The sequence below is a fragment of the Emys orbicularis genome, chromosome 5 (genome assembly GCF_028017835.1).
Source record: "Emys orbicularis isolate rEmyOrb1 chromosome 5, rEmyOrb1.hap1, whole genome shotgun sequence".
Lineage (NCBI taxonomy): Eukaryota > Metazoa > Chordata > Testudines > Emydidae > Emys > Emys orbicularis.
Genome location: NC_088687.1, coordinates 118,322,786 through 118,334,942, shown reverse-complemented (window position 1 = coordinate 118,334,942; position 12,157 = coordinate 118,322,786). Strand labels below are relative to the sequence as shown.

At 42.7% G+C, this 12,157-nt stretch overlaps 1 protein-coding gene across 1 annotated transcript in view; it reads right to left on the bottom strand.

Annotated features, from left to right (window-relative positions):
• CLNK (cytokine dependent hematopoietic cell linker) overlaps positions 1 to 12,157 on the bottom strand; it is a 230,304-nt gene that overhangs the window by 10,809 nt on the left and 207,338 nt on the right. Inside the window, exons 15-17 of the mRNA XM_065405737.1 lie at positions 8,038 to 8,078; positions 3,302 to 3,435; positions 2,433 to 2,510 (exon numbers count right to left, since the gene is read on the bottom strand). Coding sequence (XP_065261809.1) covers positions 2,433 to 2,510; positions 3,302 to 3,435; positions 8,038 to 8,078 — 253 coding nt within the window. The remainder of the gene's footprint in view (positions 1 to 2,432; positions 2,511 to 3,301; positions 3,436 to 8,037; positions 8,079 to 12,157) is intronic.

Below are 12,157 nucleotides of genomic sequence, written 5' to 3'. Positions count from 1 at the left end.
ACTTTGAGTCACAACTAAATACAAAGGGGAACAGATTGTTAAGCATAAATAGTTAAGACATAATTCAACGGACTGTGCTGGTTGTGTTTGGACTTTTCTCTGAGACCTCTTCCGTTCTGTTCCCAATAAATGAGCTCGAATCTGGGCTTGTCAATTTTAAAAACACATCAGTGACATACAGCAAAATTACTCTGAGATGATCAAGCTCAAATGCAGTGGGGTGGGTATAGAGATTTACCACAACTCTGAAACCACATAATACATTAATTTTATATATAGACTAACGTGCATATTACATAAATTCTAAACTGTCCACAAGCTACAAAATACACTAGTAAACAAAGCTGCAGCTGCAAACTTATCACATTCCTTTTTAAAATTATTTTTTTATTTACTTAGATAATTTTTTTACATCTAACTACATGTTGTTTACAAGGCCACTTGTGAATTCATGCTTTGTCCATTGTTAACCTCTTTTTCCTTACTTTTCCTTACTTCTGTTTTCTTTCTTGTTCATACAAGGCCTACAGTTGTATTCTTGGTCTCCAGATCTGTGTCTGCTGGAGAAGCCGTGACAGTCAACAGGAAATATGGCAATGCATAGTGTCTTGCAAGACCCTGGCAACTATAAATTTCCTGCTGCTGGAGCTTAACCCTGTAACTCCTTTCAGGAGTGTGTTTGTGGGACACTAGATGAAAGATTTTTTTTTTTTTTTTTTGGCAACAGTACTCATTTTTTAAGAGTATTGCTGTATTTATTCCTAGAAAGACTGTTTTAATTATAGTACATCCATGTGCAGAGATTTATGTCATGTATATTAGTGCCTTTGTCTTTTACTTTTACAGCAATGATTTCAATTCTTGCTTTTGGTTCCAGGTTATGATTAATTTAGTGTGTTTATTTTTTCAGTCTGTCATGTTTTGGCTTGGTTAAAGAGAGGTTCTAGCAGTAGGGATCATGTAAGAGAGGATGGAGCTACATTTACTATTTGAGAAACCTTGCATAATGTTGACCTTAACTTGCGAGTTTTAAGACTATGCAGATGCAGGAGTGGGAGGAGGAGAGCAACCAAGCTAATGGCAGGGAACTCAATCCAATAGCAAAGAACTGCAGCAAACAAATCATTACTGTTTACTCTTGATATTAGTTCCTGTGTAACAGGATAGTCTGTCCTTTTATGGGTCAGGGAGGCTGGGGAGCAGACAGCCCTGTTCTAGCAAGGAGCCTGGAAGGCAGATAATGGGAATCATCCAACCTAGCTGGGCAGCATCAAGGGACTGGGTTTGATGACTTCCAGCTAAGGAATATAAATGAGGGCCTGAGCTCCATGTGGGAGCCTGGGATCAGAAGAGGTCTGAGAGAAGACTCCTGGAATTGCAGCTGGGGACAGCAAGGTGGACCTACACGAGCTGAGTGGAGATTCTGACCAAAAAGTTGCTGAAGGCCAGTAGGCTTTGGGGCTGGTTTGAGACTGGTTTTGTTACTTTATGTTGTCACTCCATGTTTCCTTTTGTTGAACAATGAACAGAGCTCTGAGACGACGACTGTGAACAGATCTGAGCACTGCTGATTGTCTTTCCTATGCCAGTGATTGAGTCCATCAGCTTACATCCCCTTTCTTAGCTTCTCTCCCCTCCCTTTCCACATTGCCACTTCTAATTCTTGGTCCTTAGTCTGTCAAAACATGTCAGAAGTGCCTCCTCTGAGGAGCAACCAATAATCAGGAGCCTCATGTGTGATACAAATTAACTAGGGACATCCCTCAAAATTGGGGCCCTACCTGACCAGGGGCCATAAGTAGAGCCTTGTGAATCTGTGGATATCAATGGATGCATGTTTGCAGACCGCGGACGGATGCGAATCCAAATTTTGTATGTATACAGGGCTCTACCCATAAAGCTTGCCCTGATAGCAGAACATTTCTAGTACTGTTATATTTAAAGGAAAATGTTGGTTTGCCTAGAAATAAATAATGTTGCTAAAATGAGCATATTTAATCCAGGGGAAAATATGGCAGTGTACTATGGTATTATTCTTCCCTTAGTCCTGCCCAGCAAAGCATTTAAGCACATTAATATTCTACAAAACTGCAAGATGTGTATGTGTATTTTTATGAGTGTCCCTATATTAAAAATCCCATAAAAATAGGCCCAATGCAGCCCCGAGGAACAGTGTAACTCCCTTTAATATTGCCTGGGATGTAAAAAAGCAAAGAATTTGGCCATATATGTTTGTTTCACTGATAGTGTGTAAATTACAGCTTCTGAAATAAATATAATTAAGAGCTGTACAATGAAAAGTCAGAAGTGATTTAAAAAAAAAGGTTGCCAACCCTGTTCATATACACTGTACCAAACTAGAATGCTACATAGTAAAACCTTGTTTTTCTCAGAGAGTTAAACCCATTGCTTTAAAGATTAGTGATACTCACGGTGTTCTCCTGTAACAAAGCCTCTTCTGCTTTCTGACGATCAAATTCTCCAGTATACCAGTCATATTTATTTAAATCCTGAAATTTGAGATGTTATGCATAGTATATAGAAATGAAGTACAGTTTTCCAAAGCAAAAGCCAATGAAAATATACTGAATAGATACAGACTGATTTTCTGACTTCTTGTTAGCCAGTGTGGTGAAACAGAAGTTTACTTTTGTTGCTGGTCTGGTATGTCTTATGGATGAATAACAACCAGTTTTGAGGTGTGTCTGCTCTGTTTCTCAACAGTTTGTCCTGAATTTGGTATTCTCAGTTGTGACCCACTGAGACACGGTGACAGGACTAACCTGTATATTGCTGTGATTCTTGGTGTAAGCCATCTGTTACAAAGGTATGCTCACCTGGGTGGCAAGATAGATTTGAGTACCTGAAGGGACTCTCTGTGACTCCATATTTAGGCTATTATAACACCTGTGGAGTTTATACTTTGATTATTGATTGGTGAAATCTAAGTATAGAATTCACAACCAATTTGCAGGTTGTTCCCCGATTCTTAACAGTCTGCCCTGAGGTTGGTATTCATGCTCATGAGTCACTGCAAGCAGCATTACACTAAGCACCCACAGTTTCCAGGCCACTTAGGTGCCTAGATAGAGTTAGTATACAACTATTGTGAATATGTCAGTGTGTACACATACAGAATATACAGTGTTAAAATCTTTTTGCTGTGTGTTTGTACAGCAACCAGCACAGTAGGGACATGGTCTATAACTGGGGCACCATGGTAATACAAATAATATATACTACTACAACTACATCTCTTTGGTAAGAAATTGACTCTTTAATGTATCAGAGGGTTGTTTACCTTTTCAACAGGCTTCGTAAGATGCGGTGTTGGCAGGTTTACATATATACCTTGTGATCTACATTCAGAAGGCTTGTGCTTTCCTGGAGATGGTGACCTCTCAATTGAACGGTTTTGTATGTTTAATCTGGATCCTGTAAACATAAATTAATGGGAGAAAAACCATGTTGTTCTGTACTTCAACCATCATGTCATTTTGCCAGCATATGTGCCTTATTGAAAATGCCTTAAAGTGTTGTGTTTATTATTTGAAAATGCAGTTTTGTGATAACATTTAAAAATAAAGGGGCCTGATTCTGATCTGGGTGATACGGCTATAACTCCACTGATTTCAGAATCAGGCCCAATGGCATTTTCCAAGGATTCCTTTTTACTTCACTCAACGTTCACGCACAATGAAAGTCACTTGCAAATATTAAATATGTACTACTTATTTACAACATAATTTCTAAGAGCCCCAGGGTCAAAACAGTGCTTTAGCAGAACATATTTATGACTATCTATGTGCTTATAAGGGTAACAAAACCTTTTACCACTTTTTATACTTGCATGGATCTATGTTTGTAGCCTTAGCAATGCTTGGTCTGGGGTCCATTAGAGCCATTCACAATCCCACCATTTGGGGATACCACTTCTGTCCACCTATCCACAGGAATCTCTAAATGTTCAGGATCTCTGCTGCTCTACTTAACATGGGTCTTCCCAATTAAGTCTATGAGCTTTGGCTTAGGCCCTGTAGTCTGAGTTCAGAGAAGTGAGATCTGCTACTTGTCGTACACCTGGCAGGTGTGAAAAGCAGTCATACATTTCTAATTTTCGCTAATCAGACAATAGTTAATGTACAGATAATATTGGAATAAAACTGGATTATTGTAACAATATTTAAAAGCATATCATGAGCATGTCACTTATGTAACAGAATATTTTGTTTGTTTTGAAAAATGCAATGTGGAAAGGGGTACAATAAATGATTATAAGGCAGGAAAAGGAAAATGTGATTATCTAGATATTCCATCTTTTCTTTCTGGGGTCTATTACATGGGCCTGCTCTGTTTACCGAAGCTGTATTTCATTATATTTTATCTATCTTTCTTGCACTATCAGTTTATTACTGTTCTGACCATATTGCATGCTGGAATAATGAAGACACCCAATCTTGAAAACAAGTTATTTGACAGAAAAGTAATAGTTTTCATGTGTTTAAAATTAATGCATTTTTTTGTGCAGGTATGTACCACATTCTGGCTTCTAACAGTATAAAATTTATTTTTAAAGACATGAAACAATGCCTATTGAAGTCAGTCGGAAGTCTCCTATTGTCTACACTGGGCATTGGATCAGTTCCTAAATGAAGGCTGTGAGCCAAATGTTTAAAAGGTCTGGAACCAGGCCTATAATTTTGTGTCTGCAATCAATTGTGTGTGTCAAATTGTGGCTATGTCTACATATCCAGTTTGCAGCTGCAAATCAGGTCACTAGATACCAAAGCTCTGTCATTTGCATCCACAGTTGATTGTAGGTACAGAACTAGTTGCTGCTTTCTGGGGGGGGGGGGGGGAGAAGACAGCCCTATAAGCAAGATTTCGTATGCACTATATTGAATGTATTGCTGTAAAGTCTCCTGCTTTGTGTGGAACTGTGGTGCAGCAGCCTGGAAATTCTGTTGCAGTCTTGGGTAATTTTTGTTTAAATGGAGATTTTGATTGATTTAAATATAATAATTAGAGCTGCTATTAAAAATAATTTTTTTAAATTTTTTGTTTAATTTTTTATTTTCCCACAAGAAAAGTTTGTTTTTTGACCCAAAAATGCCTCCCAAAATCCTTGAAAAAAGTTCACTTTTTTATTAACACCCAGAAAATTTCAACCAAAATGACATTTTCCATAGGAGTTTGATGCCTAACCTACTTAGTTAGGTGCTTTTGAAAATCCCACTAAGGTCCAGATTTTTAAAGGTATTCAGGCACCTAGAGAAATCAATGAGAGTTAGTTATTTGGGAGCTTTTGAAAATTCCCTTAGATGCCTGTCTGCATCTTTAGATATGTAAATACCTTTAAAAACTTGGCCCTTAGGTCTGTTGGAAATGGGACTTAGGAGCCTAAGTCACTTAGCACTTCTGAAAATTTGACCGCAGATCTAATAAAATACATGAAATCATTGAATTTTTTCCTGGTGATGTTTATTTTTATAGTAACTTTATCTTATGCAGCCCCTAAATTCAGTGTGACTCAGATTTTTGTGTTGGCAATACATCAATGCATTTGCAAAAGTAGTCAAGGGAGAAGATAAAGGTTTTGGTAGCTGGGTAGAGATAAGCTGAAGCATTTATCACCAGGCCCACTTCCTGCAAAACACAAGAACTGACTGAGCCCTACCCTTCCTAACTTGAGAAATCTGATAACAAAAGCTTGTTTGCCTGGTGCAATATTAATGCAATAAAAAGCTCGGTTAATAAAACAAAAACAAAAAACAAAAAAAAAAAGTAAAGCCACTTCATTCTTATAAGTAATCTATCTTCTGGTTCTTATACGTTAACACAAAGACTGTTCATACATCAACCTGTACATGTAGAAGCAATACAAGGAGATATTCCCTTTAGCAGGTGTTTGTGCCTGAAAGACATCTTGTCTACATTCAACTAATTACAAACTGATAGTAAAGTCTTCTGCTTAAGACAGTAGGGGGCACATTCGTTTATAACCAACCCTGGAGAGTAGGTGATAACAATAACCCTGCTCACATTCTAGCTAGCTGCCTAATTAGATAAATATATGGCTCCGATCGCCATAATATCTGACTGCTTTCCTACGGTTGAAAGAAAGAGATTTTGTTCTTTCTTCCTTGCCTGTGCTAAGGTTGATTAGTAGAGGGTTTTTGTTTTTTTTAGTGTGTGTGGTATTATGGGAACATTACTGTAAACAACAATACGTACTAACCAATACTTAGGGGTGAGCCAAATAAAATTTTGGGGTCACATAAAATTGGTCTTCATTTTACCAACACAGATTATCCAGGGGTGATAGTGGACAGCAGGTTTGACATGTTTGCAATGTGATTTGGCAGTAAAAAGGCCAGTGCTGCTTTTAGCAGCATATGAAGAAACCTCATTTTCTGATTGGAGAGATGAGTATTTCTCTCTGTGTGTGACTCTGAGGAGACTGCTCTTGAATGATGCATTCACTGCTGGTAATCAGAACCAGAAAGATGCAGACAAAATGAATAGAACTGAACAGAGCTGTCAGTTACTGGGCCAGCCACACATTAGACCACTCTTTATCCCTCTTGGGTGTACCCCTCAGTCCACCCACTTAGACTGGAACTCTGGGCCTCCCTGTTCCCCAGCCATGTTAGCTGAACAAAGTGCAGTTCGGGCTCCAGTTCCAGCAGCTGACACTCCAGGCCAGGATTCAGCAGCAGCTGAGCAACTTACTCAGCCCTGCATGAGTTTGCAAGCTTGTCCCCCTCTGGGCAGGGGTGGATGGATAGGTGTAAACAGTGTTCCCCCCCCCCCTCCTGGCCAGGGGGAGAGGGGGTAAAAAGATCACATCCCCCTCCCGGTGGGGGAGGGGAAAGGGGTGAAAGCTGCACAGACCCCAGCACTGCTCCGGCTCTGTTGTCTCTGGCTGCCTTGAGCTGGCTGCCCCAGCGTTTTGCTGTAAGTGGCTGCCCCATTGGGGGGCAGGCAGTCCAGATGTGCCTACCTTTAAGATGCAATACAGGCACAGTACAGTACTTGCTTTTTCTTTTTCTTTTTCTTTTTTTTTTTTTTTTTTTTTTAAATCTCTGTTGATGCCTGATTGGTTACTTCCAGTTTCACATGGTGTCCGGCTGACTGGTCAGTCCGTAACTCTGGTGTTTGTATCTTTGCGGTTTTATGTATTTCCCCTTGCCTACACTTTAATCTTTCTTTAAAAGCATCTGTAAGTTCCCCTCAGCCCAGCTAACCCCCATCTGTGGCTGGGAGAAGCAGACTGTACTGCTTTCATCACACTCTCTTTGTGTGTTGCCTTGTATGACTGTCATCTCTCACTGACGCTCCCTGGGGTACCTGAGGGTACGTCTATACTACCTGCCGGATCGGCGGGTAGTGTTTGATGTATCAGGGATCGATCTATCGCGTATCGTCTGGACGTGATAAATCGATCCGCGAATCGATGCCTGTACTCCACCTCGGCAGGAGGAGTAAGCGGAGTTGACGGGGGAGCTGCGGCAGTCGACTCGCCGCCATGAGGACAGCCAGGTAAGTCGAACTAAGATACTTCGACTTCAGCTACGCGAAAAGCGTATCTGAAGTTGCGTATCTTAGTTCGAACCCCCCCCACTAGTGTAGCCCAGGCCTGACTTATCTTATCCACACTTTCTCCTTTTTGTAGGCCCAGAGCCATGTAATGGTTTAGCATCTCCTTTGTCCTGAGCTTAGTGTGGGAAAGAGTAAGCTTTTTTTTTTTACCTGGATAAAGCCATGTAGGGGGGAATTCCCAATTAAACAGGTTCCCTAGTGTTTCCCCAAGGACTCCTATCTGTGTCACTGTTTTACTTTAACAACCCTTTTTGATCTAATTCCATAGCAAGTAACTCATCATCAACAAACACACAGGCACACATTGTATTAATCAAAAATAATACAACTATTTTCTAGTTCATCATAGAAGTATTTGCACATATATTTGTGACATTAGGACTTATCCATTCCTGTTTTACAGGGTTTTTTTGTATGGAATCTTAGGATTCTTACCTGAGCCTTGAAAACTTTTACTACTCAGCATACAAGGAGAGCTAGGAGAAAGTAGTAAATAATGTTAAGTAAGTGCAAATACTCACTCTGTTATTGATTGATTGTGATATTGCATATACGCAAAGACAAAAATATGGAAAGTCTAAATGCCATTGAGTTCCATCAGGGATGAATTTGTATCAAAATAATCTGTTAAACATTAAGAATGAAGACAAGGAAAGTGTGAGATGAATGTAGCATGAAAAAATGTGTAAGTTTGAGCTCTAATGACTACAAAGGGAAATAGTGTTAAAGGTTGGTGCATAGGAACCACAGTCATAGAATCATAGGACTGGACGGGACCTCAGTAGGTCATCTAAATAAATAAAATAATGGAAATATCCTATCTCCTAGAACTGGAAGGGACCTTGAAAGGTCATTGAGTCCAGCCCCCTGCCTTCACTAGCAAGACCAAGTACTGATTTTGCCCCAGATCCCTAAGTGGCCCCCTCAAGGACTGAACTCACAACCCTGGGTTTAGCAGGCTAATGCTCAAACCACTGAGCTATCCCTCCCCCCTAGTCCAGTCCCCTGCACGCAAGGGAGAACTATGTAATAACTCAAACCATTCCTGACAAGGGTTTGTCTAACCTATTCATAAAAACCTTTTATGAGGGAGACTCCCTAGGCAATTTATTCCAGTGCCTAACTACCGTGAGAGTTAGAAAGTTTTTCCGAATGACCAACCTAAACCTCCCTTGCTGCAATTTAAGCCCATTGCATCTTGTCCTATCCTCTGAGGTTAACTAGAACAATTTTCACCCTCCTCCTTGCAACAACCTTTGTATTAGAAAACTGTTATGTCCCCCCTCAAACTTTTCTTCTCCAGACTAAACAAAACCAATTTTTTCAATCTTCCCTCATAGGTTATGTTTTCTAAACTTTAATAATTTTTGTTGCTCTTTTCTGGTCTTTCTCCAATTTGTCCGCATCTTTTTTGAAATGTGGCTCCCAAACCTGGACACAATATTTCAGTTGAGGCCTTATCAGCGTGGAGTAGAGTGGAAGAATTACTTCTTGTGTCTTGCTTACAACACTCCCGATACATCCCAGAATTATGTTCACTTTTTTGGTAACAGTTTTACACTGTGGACTCATATTTAGTTTTTGATCCACTATAACCCTCAGGCCTCTTTCTGTAGTACTCCTTCCTATGCATTCATTTCCCATTTTGTGTGTGTGCAATTGATTGTTCCTTCCTAAATGGAGTACGTTGCATGTGTCCTTATTGAATTTCTTCCTATTTACTTCAGACCATTTCCCCAGTTTGTCCAGATCATTTTGAGTTTTAATCCTATCCTCCAAAACACGAGCAACCCCTCCCAGCTTGGTATCATCCACAAACTTTCTAAATCCTGGTCTACACTATGAGTTTAGGTCGAATTTAGCAGCGTTAGATCGATTTAACCCTGCACCCGTCCACACGACTAAGCCATTTTTGTCGACTTAAAGGGCTCTTAAAATCGATTTCTGTACTCCTCTCCGACGAGGGGATTAGCGCTGAAATCGACATCGCTGGATCGAATTTGGGGTAGTGTGGACGCAATTTGATGGTATTAGACTCTGGGAGCTATCCCAGAGTGCTCCATTGTGACCGCTCTGGACAGCACTTTCAACTCAGATGCACTAGTCAAGTACACAGCAAAAGCCCCTGGAACTTTTGAATTTAATTTCCTGTTTGGCGAGCTCATCAGCACAGGTGACCATGCAGTCCCAGAATCGCAAAAGAGCTCCAGCATGGACTGAGTGGGAGGTACTGGATCTGATCGCTGTTTGGGGAGATGAATGCATGCTATCAGAACTCCGTTCCAAAAGACTAAATGCCAAAATATTTGAAAAAATCTCCAAGGGCGTGATGGACAGAGGCTACAACAGGGACCCACAGCAGTGCCGCATGAAAATTAAGGAGCTCAGGCAAGCCTACCAAAAAACCAAAGAGGCAAATGGCCGCTCTGGGTCAGAGCCCCAGACATGCCGCTTCTATGATGAGCTGCATACAATTCTAGGCGGGGCCCCCACCACGACCCCACCCCTGTCCGTGGACACCTGCAAGGGGGAGTCTCATGCAACAGGGATGAGGATTTTGGGGACAAGGAAGATGAGGTGAAGGAGGATAGCGCACAGCACGCAAGTGGAGAAACCATTCTCCCCAATAGCCAGGGACTGTTTATCACCCTGGAGCCAATACCCTCCCAACCCTCCCAAGGCGGACTCACGGACCATGAAGCTGGAAAAGGTACCTCTGGTGAGTGTACCTTTGTAAATATAATGCATGGTTTAAAAGCAAGCGTGTTTAATGATTAATTTGCCCTGAAGACTTGGGATGCATTCGTGGCCAGTACAGCCCCTCGTTTTAAATGGCCAACCCAACGGGTGCTTGGTATGGGAAAGGAGGGCGCTGCTGTTTGAAACCATTCCCACATGTTACGAAGGTTGAAGAAGCTGAAAGACTGTGGCTTACGATGGCTGCCTGCAAGCCGAATTCTGTTGCCTGGCCCTGCGTGTGTGATCTCTCACACTAAACTGGCAGGCCCGCAATATAAGAGGCAAAATGCGACCTTGTACCGAAAGCACATGTGCTATGTAATGTTAACAGCTTGGTTCACTGTGAAAGAGTCTACCCATTGTTCTCTAAAATGTGTCTTTTTAAATACTACTCTCCCTTTTTTTCCTCCCGCAGCTGCAAATGTTTCAATGCTCCCCCTATCATCTCTGTCCCAGAGGCTAGTGCAGATAAGAAGGCGAAAAAAACGCACTCGCGATGAAATGTTCTCTGAGCTCATGCAGTCCTTCCGCACTGAAAGAGCTCAGCAGAATGCATGGAGGCAAACAATGTCAGAGTCCAGGAAAGCAGAAAATGAACGTGAGGACAGGAGGGACGAACGAGATGAGAGGTGGTGGGAGCAAGAAGAGAGGTGGCAGGAGCAAGATGAGAGATGGCAGCAGTGCGATGAGAGGAGGCAGGATGCAATGCTGAGGCTACTGGGGGATCAAAGTGATATGCTCTGGCATGTGGTGGAGCTGCAGCAAAGGCAGCAGGAGCACAGACCGCTGCTGCTGCCCCTGTGTAACCGCCCGCCCTCCTCCCCAAGTTCCATAGCCTCCTCATCCAGACACCGAAGAATGTGGGGGGCACCCAACCACTCCACCCCAGAGGACTGCCCAAGCAACAGAAGGCTGGCATTCAATAAGTTTTGAAGTGCAGTGTGGCCTTGTCCTTCCCTCCTCCCCTCATCCACCACCCCACCGGGTGCTTCCTTCCTCCCCTACCCCTCCCGGGCTACCTTGGCAGTTATCCCCCTATTTGTGTGATGAATTAATAAAGAATGCATGATTTTGAAACAATAATGACTTTTGCCTCTGCAAGCAGTGATCGAAGGGGAGAGGGCGGTTGGCTTACAGGGAAGTAGAGTGAAACAAGGGGGCGGGTTTTCATCAAGGAGAAACAAACAAAACTGTCACACCGTAGCCAGGCCAGTCATGAAACTGGTTTTCAAAGCTTCTCTGATGCGCAGTGCACCCTGCTGTACTCTTCTAATTGCCCTGGAGTCTGGCTGTGCGTAATCAGTGGCCAGCCGATTTCAACCTCCCACCCCGCCATAAACATCTCCCCCTTACTCTCACAGATATTGTGGAGCACACAGCAAGCGGCAATAACAATTGGAATATTGGTTTCCCTGAGTCTAACCGAGTCAGTAAACTGCGCCAGCAGGTCCCATCCCTTCCTTGCTGGCAGGCAGCCGCACTTACCTGCTCGAGTACGTATCTGGACTATCCTGGAGTGTGCAGAAGGGAGCTTGGGGAGTCAGTTGGAGCAATGGGGGGGGGGGGGAGGAAGCAGGATCCAGGGGAGGCAGCAGGGGCAGGGTGATGGTCACGGGTGGGTGGGGAGTCCAGGGAGGTGATGGGAGTGTGGGTGGGAAGTCCGGGGAGGCAGTGGGGGGCCAGAGGGGATTGGGGGACTGGGAGAGGCAGCAGGGGCCAGAGGCAATGGGGAGGGGTGGAGGTCCGGGGGAAGGCATCGGGCCAGGAGAAGCGGTGGGGACCAGGGTGTCATTCTTCCTAAGGATGGTCCTGCAAG